The sequence below is a fragment of the Convolutriloba macropyga genome, chromosome 6 (genome assembly GCF_964194025.1).
Source record: "Convolutriloba macropyga chromosome 6, txConMacr16.3, whole genome shotgun sequence".
Taxonomy (NCBI): Eukaryota; Metazoa; Xenacoelomorpha; order Acoela; family Convolutidae; genus Convolutriloba; species Convolutriloba macropyga.
In genome coordinates this window covers 22550108-22574699 of record NC_134473.1, presented here as the reverse complement: position 1 = coordinate 22574699, position 24592 = coordinate 22550108, and the positions used below count along the sequence as shown (strand labels likewise).

General features: G+C 40.5%; 1 protein-coding gene across 1 annotated transcript in view; it reads left to right on the top strand.

Annotated features, from left to right (window-relative positions):
• LOC142340867 (protein ABHD8-like) overlaps nucleotides 1–24510 on the top strand; it is a 70331-nt gene extending 45821 nt beyond the window's left edge. Inside the window, exons 6-9 of the mRNA XM_075391617.1 lie at nucleotides 21992–22085; nucleotides 22673–22792; nucleotides 23062–23176; nucleotides 23979–24510. Of these exons, the coding sequence (XP_075247732.1) occupies nucleotides 21992–22085; nucleotides 22673–22792; nucleotides 23062–23176; nucleotides 23979–24115 (466 nt within the window). The 3' untranslated portion in view covers nucleotides 24116–24510. The remainder of the gene's footprint in view (nucleotides 1–21991; nucleotides 22086–22672; nucleotides 22793–23061; nucleotides 23177–23978) is intronic.
• Nucleotides 24511–24592: the final 82 nt, after the last annotated feature.

The following is a 24592-nucleotide window of genomic DNA, read 5'->3' as shown; positions in this document are numbered from 1 at the left end:
AGTTTTTTTATGTTATTCCTGTCTTTTCAAAAAATAAAATTTGATTTTTAATCTTGCTTGACCCGCTATGTTTTTTTAAGATCTGTTCACTTTTTCATAATTTTTGAAGTCAAATTGGAGATGTGATTTTGGTCACGCCGAAACAGGAAGTGGAGCGAAAAAGCGAGTGGTTTTGCGGCGGAAATTTTTTTGCTCTAATTTTAAAGTAGAGTTAGGAAACGGTGTGCGAACAAAAATTCACTTTCTTTCCACTGGTTTTTTGTTCTCACAAGTCAATTTAATTTCACTTTGGTTACTGTCTTTCAATTTTTTGGATGAGAGTTTTTTCCTTAAATTGTTTTCCTAATGCATTCATAGTTCTTTCTAGGCCTAGTTTTTTTGTTTGAACAGAATTTTTCCTTCTCGCTAGTGGTTTTTTGTTCACATGCGGCATTTTGACATTGAATTTTAGTTTTTTAAACATTTTTGATCTCATTTTTTTGGAATTGGTGTCCCCAATTCACTCATAGTCCGTCCTAGGTCTAATTTTTGTTTATTCAATAAAAATTCTTTAAATTGTATGTCAGGACTTGTCCTGCTATGTTTTTTTTCGTCGTCTGACGCTCTTTTTCGTTTTACATTTGTTCGCACAGCAAAGCTGAAAAAGCATAATTTTCTGAATGACTTCTTGCTATCATTTACGGCATTTACGGGCAATTTTAATTGAATCTTGAAACTTTATAAAAAAGAACAAAATTTCTCAAAAGAAAAACAAAAAGAGAAGTTCAGTATGTTCAATTTTAACATTAGTCTATAATTTTTTTTTAAGTTTTTTACCTATTTTTTTAGAAATGGTTTTCCCAATTCAATCATAGTCCGTTTTAGGTCTAGTTGTTTGTTTAGTCAATGAAATTTCTTTGACTTGTGCCTCAGGACTTGTCCTGCTATGTTTTTTTTTATTTTTGTAAGATGTTTTCACACCTTTTTTCTTGACTTTGAGTTTTTAAAACGGGATAAACAGGTAAAGCTCAGCGGGCATCAAGTTTCATTAGAGGACCTTAGCGGTGTTTTGTCCATCAAGTGCTTAGAGTGGTGAGCGTACTGGGAAGGTCGTAATTCAAGGTTAAAATGTCAGTTTTAGCGGTCTTCGAGCCCAAATTGTTCCAAATTTTCGCGTTTTTCCTCATTTTTTGTTGCACTAGTTTAAAATTGAGGTTTTTGAAAATTGATAATTTTGGTGCACGAAACATAAACACGCAATTTATACTAATTGTTATAATTTATTTCAAGTTATTGGAAAATGTTTCTCATTGTTTGAATTTTCCAGCCCCAGGGGCCACGAAACTTCTCTAGGGTTTGATAATGTACTGAAAAATTTTTATTGGCTATGGAATGGTTTTCAACTTTTTAATATCACTAATTTTAGCAATTTTTTGAAATTTTTTGTCATTTTAGGGTTTGATGATAGTTGACTGCGTAGCTTCTAATGCCAATGAAATGGTTATCAATTTTTTTAATATTGCGAATTTTAGCAGTTCTTTTAAATGAACAATAAATTAAATAAATCAATTTTTTTCAAGATTAAAATTTTTCACCGGCGAATTTCTCCGGCAACCTGAGCCCAGGAAACTCCTCTAGGGTTTGTAAATAAGTTACTGCGTTGCTGCTGCAGGTAATGGATTATTTATTAAATTTTTAATAACACGAGTTTGAGCAGTTTTTTTGATGAAATATAAATATTTTTCCATATTTCCAAAAACTTATCATATTTCAAATTTATTGATCTTTATGAGCCAGTGAAGCTCTTTATGGTTTGCAATATAGATACTGGATAGTCTCTGGAAACAGTGAAATTGTCCTGAAGATGTTAATATTACGAATTTTAGCAAGATTGTGTTAAAATTGGCAATTGTTTAATTTTTTTGTCATTTTTCTCTGTTTAACGATCCTTTCAGTGCAAAGAAACGTTTTTAAGGCCCTGCAGATGGGTTACACGGCAGAACATCACAGACCAAAGCATATTTTTGAACATTTCAGTTCCAAAAAATTTAGAAATTTTCTTTAAGTTTTGCACTTGTCTTTTTTTAAGCATTTGTCTTATTTCTCGGGTTTATCTAACTTTAATGGATAATAAATCTTTCAAGTCTTGTGCGTGAGATAATGAGTATTTTGAGTTGTATCCTATTTGGCCTTTAGGGTAAAAGCTTCAAGAGTTTTTGGAGTGAATATTTTTGTTTAGTTTGTTTGATTATTTTCTTTACTCAACTTTTGAGATTGTATTTTTGGCTAGGATTAATCAATGGATCTGCTGGTCAAGTACATTAGTTCTCAGTTGTTCATTGAATTACTTGGAATGTTTTTTGGGACTTGTCATGCTATGTTTTTTTCTTAGTCGTACTAAAATTGTTTCGCTTTACTTTAGTTCAGAGCTTGTTCAACATTTTGCGTGAAATCTTTTCGACTTTTCTAGGCTAGTTGCACTCATGTCTCACTCAGGTCAAAGTTCTTTTAGACATCAGTTGCTCAGCAAAGCATCTCAAATTGAACAGAGTCAATATCAAAAAACGAAATTAGGAATAGAAATAGGGTAAACCCATAAAGCCCAATTTAAGATGCCAGTTACTCGAACTTTGTTTTATAAGTCTTAGTTACCATCTCTAATGCTTATTGATATTGATATTAGCTCCTGTATTGTCTGGCTTTGGAACAGAAATATGTTAAATTTCGAAATGACTTCAAAATAGTTCGCTTTTTAAAATACTTTGTGTACAAAAATCATTTGTTTATTATTTTCTTTTCTTTCAATCCCAATCGTGGTTATGCGAATCAACGGTGGCTATTTTCCGGTGAGCTGCGGGTATGTTTTAATTTGCTGTTCTCTTGACATAAGATTTCTCTTCATCAGGTTCCAAGCTATTTGGTTAATCGAGAATTATTTCGAGCTTCTGTCGCATTTCCTTGATTTCACTGACTGTTTTATTTATTGTTTCAATGCTCTCTGACATTTATATAGAAAAATAGGGTAGTCATTATACCCTCGGATGTTGTTTTCAGGTTTTAGCCATGATTATTGAAGTTTTCAATCGATTCTGTTTATTTGACTTGATGGATAGACACTGGACCGATGGATTTGACTGGACCGATGGATAGCGGAGTTAATAGTGATTCATCAGGTGATCTGTTTACTTCGAGCGCATATTGGACTCTGTATTGTTTGTGATTTATCTTGCTTCTACTATTAGTGGAACGCTAGTGTCAATCAGATAAACCGAATAAAATCTGAAGTACTAGGTGCCTAAGTTACTAATTTACGAGATAGATTTCTAAACCAGGTTACCACTGATTGCCGTAAATCATCTAAACCAGGTTACCGCTGATTGCCGTGATCTGTACCTGCCAAAAGTGTACAAATCATCAGATAGGCAAATACCTGCCTGAACTCCGATTTAGGAGAAAAAAATAACCACATTCCCGATGATTAAACAATACCAACCAGATGCCGAATGTCTACCTAAACTTACTAAGTGATGCGAATGCCTTCCAATACCTGCCAATACTAATTGAATGTCAAAAACCTTCCTGAACCGCTAACAAACGATAGATACCTAAACCTGCCTCTACCAACCTGATATCAAAGACCCAGTTAAATATATCAAATGATATACTGAATACAAGTTCATTTCAATATTTTTAATTACTAATGAAGCTCTGCTTCAACGCTTTTTTTTGCTTATGTATAGCCTTTTAAATCCAAAAGGAAACAAACTTGTCGTTGTTAAAGTTACAATTCTTGTGACTTTGTTAGGGCACATGGTAATTCTTGGTTACAAATTTAATGAGACCTTGAAAGTTCTTTTGACCTTGAACATTTCCCGGCCTCCTTGAACTCGTTCAATTGTGACATCTGTGGGCTTTCTTTGTTATTATCTTTCGAGTACAGTTGAGGGTACAAAGATGATTTTGTTGAAACTGCCGACTTGGTTTTCGTGAAAATCATCAGAAATGTTATCGATTTCATATAAAACTGATTCGCTACATATTGTCGAAGGTGTGATCAAACCAATTGAGAATCTTCGAGTTTTTCTCAAAGTTTAATCATTTAATCTGCTCCACGATCCTCTGGTTCTTCTCGTTGAAGAGGTATGAGGCGACTGACTGGTCTGATGTAAACTCCAGTTTGTGTTTTCACTTGAACAACACGAACAATGTCATTACCGTCGAATGTCTGTAATATACGAGCAAGCGGCCAACACATTGGGGGAGTGTTGTCTTCTTTGATGATCACAATATCGTCCACTGCTGGTTGTACGTTTTCTGTCCTCCATTTGTTCCGCTGCTGAAATGAAGATAAGTATTTGACACTCCATTTCTTCCAGAACTGACGAATCATTTTGTCTATGTTCCTCCAATGTGACAAGGTGTTGTTCATTGGTGAAGATGGCTCGGGTATAGCTGTGATGGGTCTTCCGATGATGAAATGTCCAGGGGTTAAAGCTAGGGGATCATTGGATTTCGGTTGATGGTGCTGTTAGAGGGCGAGAATTGAGGTTGGCCTCAATTTGGGTCAGGAGAGTTGTGATAGCACTGGTTGATAACTTAGTCGATCCAACTGTTCTCAAAGATGGCGCTTCATAGATTTAACAGCTGCTTCCCACAGTCCTCCAAAACGTGGCGTCCTGGGTGGTATTGTAAACCAATCAATGTGATTTTGGCCCAAAAAATTGTTGATGAGATCCTTGAACTCTTCATCTCGAAGAAGTTGTCTGAATTCGAGTTCTCCTCGGGCTCCAATGAACGTTATCGCTGTAAATCGTTTGGGGAGTACCGCGTCTTCCGGTGAATCTCTTGAGGGTATCCAGGCAACCTTCTTTGGTTAGGTTTTCCACTGACTCTAAGTGTATGGCCTTTGTGGTGAAACAAATGAAAGTAGCGGCGTATGATTTTTGCAGTTTCTGTGAAGAATGTTTGGTATAAAATGGCCCATAGTAGTCCATCCCAGTGAACTGGAAGGCAAACGATTCAACTATCCGTTCTGCTGGCAGATATCCCATTAATGGCTGGCGTATGCGGGCATCAAATTGTATGCAGGGCTTGCAGTTGTGAATAACTTTCTTAACATTGGCAGTTCCTCCAGGAATCCAAACTGTTTGTCGGAGGGCAAAAAGGGTCATCTCTGGTCCACTGTGAAGGTTTCTCCAATGACTCTCTCGCATGAGTAACTCGGCTAGTGGAGATGTTTTTGGAATTATTATGGGGAACTTTTTGTCCACCTATATGGGGAATTCGCAAGACGACCACCAACACGGATGACGATGTTGTCTTCGTCGGAAAATGGGGAGAGGCTGAGTAGGTGACTGTTTTTCTTGATATGCCTGCTGGATGAATCTACTGTACTGGTAGGTTTGAAGTTGAGTCTTCAGGTGTTGTTGATCTTTTTATATACCTGAATTCCGGCAGAAAAAGTTGCTGCATGATGCTATAAAGGGCTATTCTCGCTGAGCGGAGATCTGATTGGGAAAGTTGATGACAAACATCAATTTGCCTTTTTGTTGCGATGTGTTGCTTCTTCTTCTTAACTGTTGATAGAAGGCTCGTTGGCGGCGATGAAAAACTTGGTGATAGATCCGTCTGTAGCTGACAAACATATTCTTTTTGCAACTTGTGTTCAGTTGATTCGTATTGTTTTTGTTGCCTTTCATTTAGAAGTTTTTATTTGAATTGCGGATGCTGTATATTTGAGTTAGGAAAGCTGTACAATTTATTATAATCGCCTGGTGTTGAAAGAAAATTGCTGGATGGTGGAACCAAGTCTGTCGGTGTTGCTGAAGAAACCCGAATCTTCGCATGGGTTTTTCCGCTGGTTGGTTACGAACAATTTTTCTGTGAAATTGTTTAATGATTGGTCTCGGGGTTTCATCGAGTGTTGTGATGCTGATGATCTTGGCCGTTGTCGGAAGATTTTAGTTGAACATGCCCGTCCTGCTCTTTGTCGGAAACTGCTTTTGGTTATAGTTTTTGATAGGTATTTGAATTATCAATTGCAGGTTGCGACTGACTGTGATTGTTGCTTGACCTTCTCCTTTTTCTTGCTTGTAGTCGTTGAGTGAATAGTTTCACGTAAGCGAAGACTCTTACAAGTCGATACATTGATGATTGTCGGCTGATAAGATCTAATATCCTGTTGTCTTGCTGCTGATGCTGCATTACTAGAGATAGTTGGGCTGATCAGTTTACTTAGGCTAAAGCGTCAGTTGAGGCGCTATAATGAGGTGTAACATCCAATGAAGGCCAAAACTGCTCGTCTTGACGCAACCAATTGGGTCCCTTCCACGAAAGTTGGTGATTAAGAAGTCTGTTGGCTGAAGTTCCTCGTGATGCGCAATCAGCTGGATTGTCTTCTGTTGGTACAAACTTCCAATTTTCTGAAGGAATGATGCTCTGATTTTTGGCAAATCGGTTTGCAACGAAAGTATTCCATTTCCTAGGGATATCTTTAATCCAGGCGAGGCTCACTTGTGAATCGGTCCATGCAGACTTTGGGATTGGGAAAATGGCTGTCATGGATGGCTTCTTTCACTGCTTGAGACAATTGTGCTCCAAGAAGTGCTGCACAGAGTTCTAAACGTGGGACACAAAGTTTTGATTGGGGCAACGCTTGTTTTGGCTGTTAGCATTTGTGTGTGCACTCGGTCGTCCATTTGCTCTCGCACGTAGACAACGGCGGCATACGCTGTGGTTGAGGCGTCACAAAACACACGAATTCCCAAAGATGACAAAAAAGGTGCTGAAAAAACTCGTCGTTCAAGTTTGATCTTTTCCAGTTCTTTGAGTTGATGTCGAAATCTTCCGTATTCTTCTAGGATGTTGTCCACCCAAAGTAATTGCAAGAAGGATTTTAACTGAATTGTTGTTGGTGACAACCATCCGACTGGGTCAAACAACTTTGACTTTCGATAATATTTTCCTCTGTGTTGAGAAATTCTTTTTCCAGGCAAACTGTGAAGGTGAAATTATCTCGAACAGGGCTCCACTTTATGCCAATGCTTTTGACTGTGTAGTCGTCGCTGTTGATTATCATTTCGTCTGAAGTTTCGCGAAAACTGCAAGGCAATCGCTCAACAAGTGATGAAACGCTTGATGTCCATTTTCGTATATCAAAACAAGCTGTTTTCAGTGTTGCGATTATTTCGTCCTTAAGTTGAGCGGCGTGCTCTACCTCTGAGGATCCTGTTAGCAAATCGTCCACATACATGTCATTATTGATTGCAAGGCGGAGGTTGCTGTTGGTGCAACTGTCTGCTAAGGCTGTGAGAGGTCTAATTGAGTGGTACGAAGATGATGCTATGCCATAGGTCACTCTTGTCATTCTGTATGTTTTCAGTTCTGTGTCTTTTGGATTTTTCTACAAAACCCTGTGAAAATCCTTGTCTTCATCTTCAAGTTGAACTTGTCGGTACATCTTGGCAATGTCGGCAGATAGTGCTACATGATGAAACCGAATACGATTCAGAATTCCAAACAGATCCTTTTGAAGTTGAGGTCCAATCATCAGATTGTCGTTTAAAGATACTCCACTGGCTGAGTTAGCTGAGGCATCGAATACGACATTGAGTTTAGTTGTGCTGCTGGCGTCTTTGATGACACAATGATGTGGCAAGTAGAAACAGTTTGTTGCAGGCATATGAATTTTAATTCTGGTGGGAATTTCTTCCATGTGTGCAAGTTGAATGAATTCCTGAATGAACTGACTATATCTGTTGTATACATCTGGTTGTTTCTCCAGTCAGAAGATGAGGCTCCGTAGTCCTCTTTTCGCTTGTTGGCACGAGTCACCCAGGGGTTTGGAGCCTTCTTTGAATGGGAGTTTCACAACAAATCTTCTCTCTGAGTTGCGTCGGGTGGTACTTTTGGAGTGATCTTCGCATTTCTTTTCTTCTGATGTCCACTGTGTTGCTGTCGGAATCTCTTCAATCTCCCAGAATCGCTGTAAATTGTCTGGTTCAGAACAAATGAAAAAAGACTGAAGTTGAGTACTCTTCTTTTCAGGTTGGCTCTCACGTCCAATCACGAGCCAACCAAAACAAGATAGGCGGTAGGGAACTGGTTTTTGAGGCTCCTTGATTCTGTTGTCTCCGATCGTCAACTCTTCATAGTGTCCTGCTCCAATTATTAAGTCTACGGTGGATGGCTGATTGAAGTTCGGGTCCGCAAGATTGAGGTCCTGAAGTCTTGTCCAACTGCTGACATTTACATGATGCGAAGGCAGATTGCAGGTCAATTTTGCTAAGAAAGTTGCTCTGATGCTGATGAATTCTTCAACTTTCGTTTTCAGAATCAAGTTTACTGATCCTTTGCTGTTGTTGTCTTCTTGAACTCCGAGTCCAAAAACTCGTCCGTCGGCTTTTTCTTTTTCAATCCAAGGCGTTGTACTGCATCTTCCGTGATGAGGTTGCTTTGGGATCCCGAGTCTAGAATGGCTCTAATATCAGTTGTTTTCGGTTGTTCTCAACTGCAACGATTGCAGTGGGAAGAAATACTCCTTCTTCTTCATTCTGCGACTGTGCTGCGGCTGTAAATTTTTCTTTGCTTTTTTGACTGTTTTCGATGCTTTATTGCTTGCTTCTTGTGGTGACGTGCTGCTAGTTGTAACCGTTGGCGCTGTTGAAGCTGTCCTCGAGTTGTTATTGGCTTCCAAATGCAAAAGACTGTTGTGCTTTCGTTCGCGCTTCTTACAAGTTGAACCGTTGCATTGATCACTTCGATGTCCAGGGCGTAGGTAAGTGGAGCAAAGTCCTTTTGTCTTGATCAACTGAGGTCGGTCCTGTTCTGAAAGTGCTTTGAAACTTTGTCATTGATAAATTTTGTGGTTTTCCTCGCAACATTCACACGTTGTAGTCACTGATGTGGCTATATGTGAATGGAATTTTCGAAGTTGCGGGCTTCTTGTGGGCTTCTTGTCAATGGCTGATGCTGACTGCTGTGTGGCTGCTTCCAGGGCGCGTGTTCTTTCTTCCATGAAGTTTTTCATATCAAGATAGCGTTGGGGATTTCTTCCTGGTGTTGAAAGTTCCCAACATTTTCTCGTTTCGGCGGGCAATTTCTCTGCAATGAGGTACACGAAAAAGATGTACTGATCGTCCACGGGCTGTCCAATGTTGTTGAGCGCTATTTTGTGTTATTCGACTGTCTCCGTGAGACCTCAAAGTGCCTTTGGGTTTTCATTTGTTACCGGCTTCTGTGGAACTATTGCATGAACATGGGCTCGTAAAATCAGACCTTTGTTGTCGTATCTGTTCCTCAGGATGTCGAATTGTGTACTGAAGTTTGCGTCTGTGATTTGGAGGGAGGTCAAAAGCTTCGCGGCGTCTCCTTTCACTGATGTTTTTAGATAACTGAAACTTTTGACTCTGTTATCTGGCTGTTGCTTGTCACTGCTCCATTGAACTGGTCGAAGAAAGACGTCCAATCCTTGTAGTCTCCTCAAAAAGTTGGTAATTCCAGCTTCGGCAGCGTCACGTTGACGGACGGTCCAGTTGCTAATCGTGGTGTTGAAGTTCTGGCTGGAGTTCTTTTGTGCATGACAAAGCGGTTGATTAGGTCAACAGGTTGTCCTATCTTGTCTTATCGTCGTAATCTTCTGATTCTTCGATTTCTTCGTCGAGTCTGTCGGTGTCATCAATCAGGTTTTGAACATTCTGATTCATGTCTGACAGGTACAACTGTTTTTTGTCAACGATGTCGAGATTTGTTCCAGTCGTACGAACTCATCTTCACTGACATTTTGTCCAGGTCTCTCTGTGATTGTTTTGGCTTCGTTGTTTAATCTGGTTGCAACGGTTCGGTGGGCTGCTCTTGACATATTCAGTCTCTCGAGGTTTTCTGTCATTGTTGAAGACTTATTTGGTGCTTTGTTGTTTGTCTGTGGCTTTGGTGTTTACTTCGTTGCTTTTTTTTGCTGTCTCGTTGCCTTTGCTGTGTTGGTCTTTGCTGTGTCTCGGTCTTTGCTGTGTTGGTCTTTGCTGTGTCTTTGTCTTTGCTGTGTCGGTCTTTGGTTTGGGTGTCTTTGATTTGGATGGTTGTTGCTAGATGTAAACAGAAGAAAAACCCAAAGAGATCCCCACTATCTCCCCCGACCAATAAGACAACCGAAAAACACACAAAAAACGTTACACTTAGTCTTAGAACCGCAGAGGGGACGATTAATGCTACCTAGTTTGACGGTTTCACCCTCCTTGTTTTTCAAAAAAATGACTCAAAAAACAGTTGGCATATATTTGTTCCCCCACTAGATAACTCTTGTTCCGTGACCCAGGTTAACCAACCTGTCAGTAGACTTAAGTTTATCAACTTAAATGAACTGAGGGGGGGTGGTTATCTAGTGGTTGTCCGCTTTTTTTTGATGATTAGCTTATTTTTGATACCCCAACTCATCCTATCTTAGTCTTGTGTACCTCCCCCGATAGAGAATCTAATGTCTGATGTGAGCTGTTCCTAACCAGCGTGCGTTTGCTCGCTGTAATTCTAAGGTATATCCTATGATTTTGTTCGGCGGACCAGAAATGAATGCAAGTTCATTTCAATATTTTTGATTACTAATGAAGCTCTGGCTCAACGCTTTTTTTTGCTTATGTATAGCCTTTTGAATCCAAACCGAAACAAACTTGTCGTTGTGAAAGTTACATTTCTTGTGACTTTGTTAGGGCACGTGGTAATTCTTGGTTACAAATTTGTTGAGACCTTGAAAGTTCTTTTGACCTTGAACATATACTGATGTCAACCAGACTCCAGAGGCCAACATTGACTGTTACGTAGTAAATGAAAGAATATTAACCAATCAGAATTGAGTATTTAGATTTGAATTTAAATGCGTGTAAAACGTTCTAATATACATAGAAAGTTCCGAAAAAGTTCTTATAACCTAATTTTAAGTAAATATAACCACTATACGTATCGATTAAGCTGGTTTTCGGCTTAATATTTTTAGGTTTTCTAGACAATTGCTGATTGAATACGAACTGATTTGACGTCAATAACATCAGACAAAAAACCAGTAAAAGAGCATCGAAAAAACCTTGCCGTCTAAGCTTTCACTTGTTGCTATGAACGTTACGAATACTAATACGTTGTCTTGATCACATTAATGCTTAATACGTTGCTTTGTACATGACCAATACTTATACGTTGCTGAATTGAAACTTTCCGAACTTCAGTTATATATTTTACTGAGTTAATATTGGTTCCGCCCCCGGCTTACTATCTGTTGTGATAAAATTAATAATTCATAAGGCAAATAGATCGACAAATGATGACCGTACGCTGCCCTCTGCTCGTGTGAACTGCCCTCCGGTCGCGTGATTTGCAACACTGTGCTTTCCAATGTTACCTCATCTTAATCGTTCGGTCTACACGCACCCAATACCCCAATACTCAGATCCGCATAACACTTATGGGGACGGCGAAGTGGCAAGATTCCCTCTTAGCACTCAGACGCCTAACAAACAATGGAAAACAGAGGAGGAGGTTCCATTTCTAGATCAATGTGGTTTAGTCCCGAAGAGCAAAACAAAGATTGGCTATATTGGAACGTCAATTAGATGAGAACACACAAGCAAAGCAGACTATGGAACTGAATGACCGCCAATGCATTGACATCAAGACAATGGGCTCACTCGAGAACGATTTTGCCAAATGACGAAAAACAAACGTTCACAATCGGCAATCTGATAGTGCAGCTTATCTCCACAACTGTAAGACTGAACCTCAGTTTCTTTTATATATTCGACTGCAATATATTTGACTTACTTTTGATTTAGACGGCAGGAAACCCATTCCCCTAAAAAAAATCAACGTAAGTTCAAGGATTTCCCGGTATTGCTGAAAAAGTGTTTAAAAAGCTCACTAATCTCAATCAACCCCCCACAAACACAATTTTTGACAAGAAAAAACATCAATTTCGAAAATTTTTGGTAGATTTACCAAAATTTCGAAAAAGTTGATACAGTTGGTTCGTATATCAAAAATAACCTCTGATAAAGAGAAAATTGAAAGAAAATTATGCTAATTTGTTCAATTTTGAAAATTTTTGGTCAATTTTGATGCAAATCAAAAAAACATAGCATATCAAAATAGAATATTGAAAAACCGTACTTTCAGGCATAAAAGCGTCCAATTTACTGGATTACCGTTCCGTATTCAAAAAATTGCAGAAATGTTGACCAAAAATAGAAAAAATTGAACAAAAGTGTAAAATTTTGACAAATTTGTCAAAAAATCAATTTTCCAGCAAGAAAGTTTGTAAATTGAGTGAAACTTAATTTCCTCCGGCCTACAAAAAATATATATCGAATTCCCATAATTTTTCTCGTCGATCGTTTATGAACCGTTTTGCCCGCGTCCTTTTCGTCCTTTCGCTCTTTAGTTTTCCGTGTTACGATTTTTTTTGTCAATAACGTCGCTCTCCCAAAACTTCGCTTTTCGTTTTCTTCGCTACTTTTCCGATTTTCGATGTAGTATGTCATATGTGATGAAGTATGTTGTTGTTTTTGCTGTAGTATGTTGAGTATGCTAGTATGCTGGTTTGTTGTTTAGGTCTTATAGCTTTCTAGGGTGTGACTTAAGTTCATTCTCGAGTTACGGCTGGATTGTCGTTTGACTTTTCAATTTTACCTCTTTACTAGCCCTCCTGTTGTAGTATATTGATTTTGCTGCTGTATGTTTATGTGTACCTGTATGATTGATAGTTGGTTTGGTCTTGTTGCCTTCTAGGGTGTGACTTAAGTTTATTCTCGAGTTACGGCTGGATTGTTTCTCGACTTTTCCAACCATCTTAGTCTACAATCACACTATCGTAGTTTATTCAATTTTGCTGTAGTTTGTTTAATATCGCTAGTATGCTGACTGTTTGTTTTGGTTTGGGTTTTGCTAGGATGTGACTTAAGTTTATTCTGGAGTTACGGCTAGTAAATTTCTCGACCTTTTCATCCTTTTAGTGTACTACTGCATTGCCGTAAAATAGTTTGTCGTTAAATTTGTCGTTATAGACCCATTATGAACTATATAAGATTGTCTTGCAGTAGCTTCTCTCCTTCTTCCTAGGGTGTGACTTAAGTTTGTTCTGGAGTTACGGCTAGGTTGTTTGCTTGAGTTTCTGCTGTGGTCTGCTAACATAGTTCTTTCCGAACTCATTTCCCGCCCGTTCTTTCCCACCGTCGCGTTTCGTTCGTTTTCCCGCACGTCCCGTTTCCGTTCTGTCGCGCATTGCTCGCTCGACTTCTCGTCTGTCCCGTTTCCGTCGCGTCGCGGGTTGCTCGCTCGACTTTCCGTCCGTAACGTCTCCGTTTCGTCGTGCGTTGCTCGCTCGACTTCCCGTGTGTCCTTTGCCTCCCTCCGCGTTGAGCGCATAGCGTTCAGCGCTCCACTTTTGTTTTTGTCGGGCACAGTGTGCTCGACGACCTTCTTTGCTCTTTGGGTGGTTTGTTTTACAGACTGTCTACAGTGTGCTGTGTTTGGTGTATTTTGCGTTGGGTTCGTTTTGCGTGTATTAGGTTTGATTGGAGTGTGCTTATAAAATATAACCGTGTGCAGTGGTAGGATTGCTGGTCTTTGGAAATAATAACATCATGATGTCTAATAGTCTTGATCAAAAAGTCAAAAAATTGTACGCTGCCAGGTCAAAGCGTGAGGCTGAATTGCATGATATACATGAAGATATCCTTCATTGTATAAATAGTCAAGGTAGGCGAGTGAAAGTTGAACGCCTAGTAACAAAGTGCAACGAAGCATTTATGACCGTTGTAGACAAAAATGAGGACCTGATTGCATTTGCTGGAAAAACGGAGGATCCAAGTGCACTTGTTCGTTCACTAGAGTCTTACTTAGAGGCAATGACAACCAAGAACGACAAGATCCTCACTTCAGCACGAAACTACATCAACTCTGCTGATGAAAAAGTGAGTGAGTTTCAGGAACCGAGGGCTTCCATTCGTTCTAGACTTCCCTCATTGATGACCTCGCCAAAAACATCTAGTCAGCGTAAACATGATTACGTAATTGCTAAAATGAAACGCGAAGAAATTGAAAAACAGAATGAGGCAGCCATTCGCCTTGCTAAACAGAAAAAACAAATGGAATTGGATGAACTGGAGGAAAACAACAGGAAACGGTTGGCTGAGGCAACTCTGCAAGAATTTGAAATGTTGGACGCCGTTTCTAAAGGTAGCCAATCTGAAACCACCGCAAGCGCTAAGAGCTCAATGAGAAGTGAAAAGGCTGTCCAGGATTGGATCAACACCTCACTTGCCTTATGTTTTAACAACGAGAAAACTAGTGAACCAGAGGTTACGAAAGACCCTCCAGAATGCCCTAGCCACAATAACGGCGAAGCAGTGGAAGATCACAACACTGACATTTCAAGGCATTCCATTCCAAAAAATTGTCGAGGCAATTACTTTTTAAGCATTGAGACCTTGCAGCAACTCGACCCCTATTATACTCCACCTGAAAGTTTTTTGGCTGCTGCTAACACACAGGCGTTGTACCAGGCGCATTTAAGAGCGCAAATAGATCAAACCGGCCAGCAAGGCATGGCGCTTCCAAGCATAACTAACCAAGGAACCGCGGATAGTCAGCCGCCTTCTGTACACGCCCCAGGGGCTTCTTCACCCCCTATTCAACAGCCCGTTCCACCACAGCCGTTTTCACCGCAATTAAATCAAAATAATGCATCCGAGTTATTTCCGAACGCACAAATTCAAATTTCACAATCCAGGGGACTTGAAACATCAAGTCTACCCAAGAATAATTCGGCCCAGCCAATACGCTCCCGACAACAAATTAATTTTGTCCCCCGAGCACCAAACGCCACTATTCCTACTTTTCCGACAACAAATCATCCAGCCCCAGCAATAAACGTTCCCTTGCACCCAAGCGCCCCACCAAGTCCAAACACTCAACAGCACAACTCCGAACCCGCTCATCCCATTGACCTTCCTATTCCGGACCCAGTATTTGCACCTAACGTCACTACTCCCATTCTACACACCCAAATGATCAATCAACCTCCCGTCTACAACACTTTTCGAAATAATAATAACCGAGTAAACAAAGTAATACGTTCTGTTGCTCCTCCTTTCCTAAATATGCCCAATATTGCTCTTGGCCAGAATTTTGTGCCAAATATGAGTCATTGGCGGTTTCCACAGCACAGACCGTCAATAGTCAATCAAAACACAACCACCGTGAACAGTCTGCCTCCAAATGTACACACGCATATCGCACCATCAAGCACTAATGTTCCACTACGAATTTATCAGAATTCGCCCCCTTTGATTGATATGCAATCACCATCAGGTGCACAGCAGGAAAACCCGATCGGAATTACTAGTAATGTTGTACCTGGTCTAGCTACTCCGGTTTTTCAGCCAACATACCCCTATGTTGGGCCCACTCCGTTGAGTTGGAGCGGTCCGCAGGTGTCTTCAACTGCCCCTCCGATACCAGACAATGCGTCATTGATTAGGGAACTGGCTGATGCGATAACAAGTAAGAAAAACGACCCTTTGCCCGAGTGGAAACTTGCAGAGTGTAATGGCGACCCATTAAAGTGGCATGAGTGGTATGGTCAATTCAAAAGCGCGATTGACTCGCAGTCGCTCACTGATGACGTTAAATTGACGTACCTTAAAACACTCGTCACCGGTAAAGCAAAGATTGCAATTGCCGAGTTTGCTTACTGTGGTTTAATGTACAAGGATGCACTAAGGACTTTAGAACGTAAATTTGGCCAGGCACAGGCAGTCGTAAGTGCACACTTGGATAAACTAAGCAACTTTCCGCCTCTTAAAATGCACAATAGTGATAACATCATTAACTATTCTGCAGCCATATCCAGCCTCGTTGGGGTTTTCAAGTCACTATCATATGATGCTGACTTGAAGAGCGCTTCCCTACTTAACCAAGCGGTACAGAAGTTACCACCAAACATGAAAGAGTCATGGTCACTCTTTACGGTTAAGAAGCACTGGGTTAAGCCTACCCTCCTTGACTTTAACGATTGGCTTAAAGAAAAGGCCGAGGCCCATGATCTTATGAAACAAAGCGCAACCAAGGCCAAACCTGAAGAGAACATCACTTCAGTAACAAAGACCCAAACAGCCTCAAAAGTGTTTGCATCAAACTCACAACAAAGGGACACAAAGAAGCAAGTTCCATCTTCTTCCACAAACACTTACTCTCGGTGCATTGTATGCAAAGGTAACCACCGGCTATGGGAGTGTCGAGTTTTCAAGGAAAAGACTCCAACCCAGAGAGCTAAGTTGGTGGCGGATAACAAACTTTGCTTTTCGTGCTTAAGGGACAAGCACACGTTCCGCCAGTGCCCTCAGCCAAGAAAGTGCCGAGCAGAGGGGTGCAATAGTTCGCATAACACCTTATTGCATGGAGCAGATAGGGTTTTCCCAACAAAACAGTCAACAAATTCTAATACCACTCAGCCTTCTAAAAACACAGGTCAAAGTAAAGCAACCACTAGTCAACAGTCGTCTAATAAGACCACAACAATGTCTTCTGTTACTGATGTTAAGGGGCTCCTTCAGTTAACGGAATTGTAGTTGGTCAATTCGTCTGGTGTAGATACCAAGGCATTAGTTTTGTGTGATACCGCCTGCAGTAACTCTTGGGTGGCCGGTAGTCTCGCAGATAGACTCGGTTTGCACGGTAAAGCACTAAAGCTAACTGTCAAGGGTATTAATACCGAGGAAGTAGTTGATACTAGGGTTGTTGAAGTTACTGTGAAACCAAGAGAACATCAGGATTTCGAACCATTCATCATCAACCCTTTCGTTAAAGAGAATCTGAACGTCGGCTCTGATATAATTAATGTACAGGCCCTGCAAGAGACTTACCCACACTTAGCAGTCCTTGATCCCGTGACATATTCTTATAAAGACATTGAGATGATACTCGGACAAGATGTCTATCATGCCATCCGCCCGTTAGAATACTTCTCTGCCGATGAGAAGCGTTCACCCGTTGCTGTACGTTTACCCATAGGTTGGGTCTTAAGCGGTCCGTTACCATCAAGTTCTTGTTTAACCTCAACGTGCTTTAAAGTGAATATCGAACATGACAATGAGTTAGCAAGTCAGTCAAGTAAAGGCATGGTACGACATTGAATCATTCGGAGCGAATAAGCAGGTCGACCCACGATCTGCTGCAGACGCAAGGGCTCACGAAATTCTTGAGAGTACCACCATACACAATGGCCTAAGATACGATGTCGGAATGCTATGGGCAGCAGATAACACCAAGCTCCCAAATAATTACTTCTCCTCCCTTGTGCAACTAAAATCTCTCGAAAAACGATTGGCCAAGGATGAAGACCTTAGAGAGAAGTATACTAGCACCATTAAGGAAGACCTAAATAAGGGGTATGTAATTGAGGTTCCGGACGCTCACAAGGTTGAGAACCGGTCCGATAAAGAGTGGTACCTACCCCACCATCCGGTTTTAAACCCGAACAAACCAGGTAACGTGCGTACGGTCCTCAATGGAGCAGCAAAATTTCATGGCGCCTCACTGAATAAATCTTTGCTCACTGGCCCTGATCTGCTCCAAATTCTTATTTACGTACTTCTTTGCTTCCGACAACATCCATATGCCGTCTCCGCCGACATCGAGGGAATGTTTCTACAGGTTGGCGTGTTACCATCAGATCAACCATCACTTCGCTTTCTGTGGCGGGAGGACCCCACAACTAACGTTGTAGTGTATCAATATACGCGCCATATATTCGGGGCTAAAGACTCGCCCACATGCGCCAACTATGCACTGCAACGCACTGCGAGAGACAATGCCAAGTTTTACACCGAAGCTGCAAAAGCCGTCCTTGAAAACTTTTACATGGACGATTACCTTGACTCAGTGGAGTCTCCAGAGAAAGCCATCAATATATCGAAGGAATTGGTACATCTTCTCCATCTCGGTGGGTTCAAGCTTACAAAGTTCGTAAGCAATGTACCAAATCTGGCTGACCGAATTGATGGTTCATCTCAATCTACTGAGCCCAAGGTTATTGTTTCATGTCAAGAGGATTCATCGCATGTGCTAGGGTTAAAGTGGGATCATACTAATGACACTTTAGTTGTGAGTAGGGGTACAAGCTGCGCTATCACCAAGTCCCTCACGCAACGCTTGGTCCTAAGTCTTGTCTCGAAAGTCTTTGACCCCATTGGTCTTGTCGCACCTTTTACGGTCGGTGCGCGACTGCTCTTAAAAGACATCTGGCGTGTCACAGGACAACAATGGGATGACGAGCTCCCACAGGACATCGTTCAAAGATTTTTGGGTTGGAGTGCGGACTTACCAAAGCTTGAAAACATCAAAATTCCCCGAATTTACTTTAGTGGACCCTTTGATAATATAGAGTTGCATATATTTGGTGACAGTTCGCAGGATATTTTCAGTGCGGTCGCATTCTTGCGAGCCCGTGTAAAAACATTTACGGGCGAAGAAAAAACAGAGCTTGCGTTTGTTTTAGGGAAAGCGCGCGTGGCGCCAATGAAAGTAATGACTGTCCCAAAACTCGAATTACAAGCAGCTCTACTTGCCGCTCGACTGAAAAGGGAAATTACACAAGCACTTACCGTAAAAGTTAACCAAATATTCATGTGGAAAGATAGCACGACCGTTCTCCAATGGATTAACTCTAATGAAAAGCAACCAATCTTTGTTGCGAACCGCGTTTGTGAAATTTTGGAGTATACCAGCGTTGACCAATGGAACCACGTCGCAACTAAGGATAATCCCGCTGACGCTGGCACGCGTGGAATGTCCGCTGAGGTTTTGCAACTAAGCAGTTGGGTCAATGGTCCACATTTCTTAACTAACTCAAGGTTCCCTTTCGTGCCGAACAAAGACGTCATTAATAACATCAAACTTGGCGTCAACCAAGTAGTCATTATAGAAGACACTGTTTCTCTCGCTACATCTGTTAAAAAACAGATAACTCCCGTTCCGTCGTTATTCCCGTTTGATAAGTTTAGTTCTTATCAAAAGTACTTGCGCATTGCCGCATACGTTCTCCGGCTTTTGCCGAAACATGCCGGCTACCGTAACCCCGATGGTAGCATTACTGACCCCACTGAGCTTGACGAAGCCGAGCGTCATCTACAGTATTTGGTGCAAGGAGAGTCTTTTGAAGCCGAAAGAAAAGATCTTCTTGGCAATAAATTCGTTAAACGGAGTAGCCGAATTGCTCCACATTCACCGTTAATTAGTCCAAATGGGCTAATCCGTTCCTCGGGCCGCATCAAGCGGTTAATTGAAGTTGGATTTAACGTAAAGTACCCAATCATCTTAGATGCACGTCATCCGTTTGTAAAACTGTACCTTGAACACACGCACGTAAAGCATTATCATCAAGGCGTTGAATACCTAAGATCAATTGTGCAGGAACACTATACAGTACCGAAACTAAGATCATCTTTGCGTTCCATCAAAGCACACTGCCTGAGATGCCCAGATTTCCAAGCTGTAACTATGCAACCAATCATGTCTGACTTACCTAAGGAGAGACTTGCTTACCAGTCCCCTCCCTTCACGAACACTGGCGTTGACTACTTTGGGCCATTCTATGTTACTGTCCGCCGTACTACTGAGAAGAGGTGGGGCTTCCTCTTCACCTGTCTCACTACTCGCGCTGTCCATGTCGAGATAGTTACATCCATGGACACCAGTTCTTGTGTTATGGGAGTTGAGCGGTTTGTGTCACGTAGAGGTACACCTGCCATGATTTGGTCGGACAATGGCACTAACTTTATTGGAGCGGAGAAAGAACTCCGAGAAAGTATTGAAAAGTGGAACGTTGTCAACATTGCAGCTGAGCTCGCTCACAAAGGTATTAAGTGGAGGTTCAATCCACCCAGCGCACCACATCAAGGTGGTATCTGGGAGAGGTTGTTACGCAGCTTCAAACGCGTGTTGTATACTATTCTTGGCACGCGTCGCCTCACGGATGAGGTACTGCATACTACCTTTTGTCTCGTGGAGAATGCTCTCAATTCGCGTCCTTTAACACCCGTAAGCTCCGATCCGTGCGATTTGAACGCTTTAACGCCCAACCACTTTCTTTTATGAGAACACTCTACCGGTATTCCGTCTGTTGTCGGCAACAATGAGTTCGACCATCGTAAACGTTACGCCCGTGCGCAGTCGTACGCTAATGCGATCTGGTCCCGTTGGATCAGAGAGTACGTACCGACGCTGAACCGACGCTCTAAGTGGCAGACGCCTGCCGAGTAACACCTTAAGACCGGTGACTTGGTTTGGATAGTTGAAGAAACCAACCCTAGGGGTTACTACCCAACCGCTCGGATTGTGGAACTCCGTTACGGCTCCGATAGCGTTGCGCGCTCCGCCGTTTTACGTACGTCGACCGGTTCACTCGTCCGTCCACTTGTAAAACTTGTACCAGTTTTCCCAACATCTTCTTCCGGGCCGGAGGATGTTACGTAGTAAATGAAAGAATATTAACCAATCAGAATTGAGTATTTAGATTATTTAGATTTGAATTTAAATGCGTGTAAAACGTTCTAATATACATAGAAAGTTCCGAAAAAGTTCATATAACCTAATTTTAAGTAAATATAACCACTATACGTATCGATTAAGCTGGTTTTCGGCTTAATATTTTTAGGTTTTCTAGACAATTGCTGATTGAATACGAACTGATTTGACGTCAATAACATCAGACAAAAAACCAGTAAAAGAGCATCGAAAAAACCTTGCCGTCTAAGCTTTCACTTGTTGCTATGAACGTTACGAATACTAATACGTTGTCTTGATCACATTAATGCTTAATACGTTGCTTTGTACATGACCAATACTTATACGTTGCTGAATTGAAACTTTCCGAACTTCAGTTATATATTTTACTGAGTTAATATTGACCTATTAGATGATATACCGATGCCTGACAGTATCGTCTATATTTCTAAAACAGACTCAATATCAGTAAGATATTCGTCGAAGGTTGGTAAAACTCTGAGAAAGCAAGAAAGGTGCTGCGGTGCTGGAATACGACCGAAACAGAGCTATTTCGCTGCTTTAAAAAAACCGGGGAAATGAAAAGGAGCGGGGGTTTCGCGAATGACCAACCAAAAATGGGTCGCTGTGGTGGTTGACGCCCCAGAAGAACCGGAAAGGCGCAGTGGGTTGAGGAACGACCAACAATGAAGAGGGTTGTAAAACCTCAATCGTCAATATTTTAGCAATCAAAGAGTAACGGAAAAGCTGCAGTGCTGAAATCTTTTCGGAGAAATTCTTTTTGAATCGAAATCTTTTCGGAGAAATTCTTTTTGAATCTGAAATCTTGAAATTCTTTTTTTCGGAACATTTTTCTCGGTGTGTTCGTTTGTTACCCCACCATAGTCTGATCGCTCTGGTAGAAGTCTTTCTTCTGATCCTCCTATATTCTGAAACCTGAAAATTGGTTCACGGCGGTGCAGCTCATTGGCAGATGAATTATCTTCAAGGTAGCACTTAGCATTGTGGTGTGGTTTTGAAGATTGAATTATTTTGGCTGGGGCACTGATTAGGTCGTATGACTTGGAAACGATTTATTATTAATAAAGAAAGTCGGATTGTGTTTGCTTGTAATTGTTGTTGTAGTTGTTTACGTGATAAACTTGTTTTTTTTTCTGCTGGAGGAATTGCAATTTGGTTGGTTTCATTTTTTCTAGCAAATTTATTGCTCAATTCAATTTTTATTCATTCTTGTGAAAAACCATGAACCTCTCTGCATACACGTCATTCCTTTTTTGATAATTCGTTAAGCGTTAAATTATCAAGCATAAACTATTCTTTCCAATTGCGAGCGTTTCTTGTCTGCTTCATTCGGTCAACCAAAATTTTGAATGAGCCAGGTCGGAAGTTAGTGCGAATACACATTACCGAGCCTCCTTGTTTCATTATGCATCTGTAAACTTAACGTTGTGCTCAAATATGTCTTGTTTAGGCAACTTTTCTCTGAAGTTCACCTTCAGTCCACACGAGATCTACGTGCAAGCATTGACGATGTTTCTCCCGATGTCATCAAATACACTCTCAGGGTAACTTCTCGATTCTGTGTCGATTTTTTAGCATAGGTTACGTGACTTTGTTTGAACTAACTGAGAGGTTCTGACGTTTATCGAGGATCTATTGCATAGCTTTTCGATTTGTAAATCCGAATTTTAAAGTGGACTTCTAGAGAGTCGTGTAACTGTGTTTAAGACACGCAGTTTGCAAGTTTCAAAATGCCGAAAATCTACTGTGCCAGATTTTACAATACCTAAAAAGTTAAAATGACCGATGCAGTTCTTGATCAATGACAGAGTGACTTGATCAGATGTAGCCTATACTTAAAGACATAGTTCTTCTATGTATAACAAGGGCTATTTTCGGATCAATTTTCATTGATAAGCAGTATATGAAGCATAACTTGATGTCTTAAGTCAGAGTCTGCCCACTCCGTGTTCAGAATAAATGGATGAGTTCACCGGAGGGCTGCTTAACGCCGCGGCTTGTTGTCTGGAATGGTCAAAATATTTAAAGAGTTCAGTTCCAAAAGCATATACTATCAATACTCGGCAAGAATCGTGTGGCGTTAAGCGTCGTTGAGTAATGATATAATGTTATGTGTATGAATTCTATTTAGGGTCAAATTTGGATGGAGGGCAATGAGGCATTTCATGAAGCTCTTAGGGTGCAATGTCAGTTGATTGGAGGCACTAATGACCTCTTAGTGGATGACGATGACGAGATCAATATGTTTAATGTAAGGAAGACAGTAAAATCTGCTCATGATAGATATAACGGATTTGAAAATAATGCCAAACCTTGTTTGCGTAACTCTGCGAATTTTATTTATTGAATAAGTGCATTGTTCAGGTTTGGCGAAGCGATAATCTTTTTACGATGTTTTGATGTGATCTTGTATTAGTAAAGTTGACTATAACTGAGCACAGCTTTGCCCTTTAACTTTAAGACTGTTAAATAAACACTGAACTAACGTTAGCAGTTATAGTAAATGAATATATGTTTTAGACATTGAAGCTGTGTCGGTTGGACATGATAGTGGGTGCCTCTCACATGCTGATGATTGAAAATGCTCACCTGGTCAACTGCTTGATTGAAGAATTCCTCAAGGAGCCCATTTCAGGTAAAGTCACGCTACTCAACTTAAGCACGAGTTTTGAACCACGAAATGCTCAGAAAATCTTTTAATGATCACGTTACTGATGTTTGTCTGTTTTGATCATTTTTGAAGCACGGTGGACCAAGTTTTTGAGGTCAAACTAGAAGTTCAAAAGAGAACAAAGAGCCGCTCTTCTGAAAGTCCACTCTTTCCGCTTTTTAATAAGCGCGTCGGCTATTTAGCAGCCAATTATTGCAGCAGAGGCAGAAAAGGGGTGCACGTCAACAATAGTATTTTCCCTTTATTTCGGCATCGTATAATCTAAATCAGCAAGTTTTTGCAAAATGTGAATAGATAGCATAGCTGATAAACTTATTCAAGTTTTTTTTCAGCATTATGATGCCATAAGTTTATGCCATAATTTTAATATTGACCTCTTTCTGACACTTCAGTTTTCTTGAGTATCTTATAGCTCCACCGGTATCTTTATGCCTCTGTAAAGGTATGTGGTAATACTCGTTTTTAGCTGAAGGAACTAAGATTCAACATTTTTGTTGACAATAAATGGCAATTACGGTAAAGTGTTGCCTTTGAACAATAAATCCGATTGCTACTCTAACTGGTCATGGTGCAACGGTTGGTGATATGAGCTAAATTTGAAATTGTATCCCCAGAAAACAAATTTTGAATTAATTCGAGCTAAAACACTTGTCAACTTAAAATAGCTTTTGAAAACTATTTCTATTGTTCAGCTTCGTCTTATTTTATCTTTTTTCATGTTCAGCGTTCGCATCTAAAAGAATGTGGATAGCGATTTCTGTTTTAGCAAAAGCCGACTTCGCCAAATTCAATTTCCGTCAAATGGAAACAAGTGCAAATGAACACAATGATCACTCTTTGGACGCTGAAGCGGCAACTGACTCAGATATGCAGGAAAAAGTTGTATTCTATCATAAAAGTTAAAGTGAAAATAATGATTCCGCTGATAAATTGTAACTGACCTCATGGACTACACTGTGCATAATGAAATGACATCATTGCTGATGTTACTGTGATGTAATAGTACCCGGTCACATAGCAAAGAGAGAAACTATTGGGTAATAATTTGATAATACTGATAATTTTCTTTTGTGAAATAATTGCAATCCTCGTGTTGACCAAAAGCGGTGAACGATACGATTATTTTTCTGGCTCAGAATTTCGTTCTCACGCCCCAGGTAAACTAAAACAAAACAATACAAATCATTTGTTTTCCTAGATTGAACTGCGTAGTGGGAAACGTGATGTTTCTTTGGCCACCTTACGCAAAAACTCTTTTTAAAGCTTTTTTTAGCCTTAAGAATCAACATTTCAGGAATAGTTTTTTTATTTTACTGGTCATTACAAACTCTATCTAGCCATTTTTGATTTGGCTTTAACTGAATAGCAACAACTAGGTTG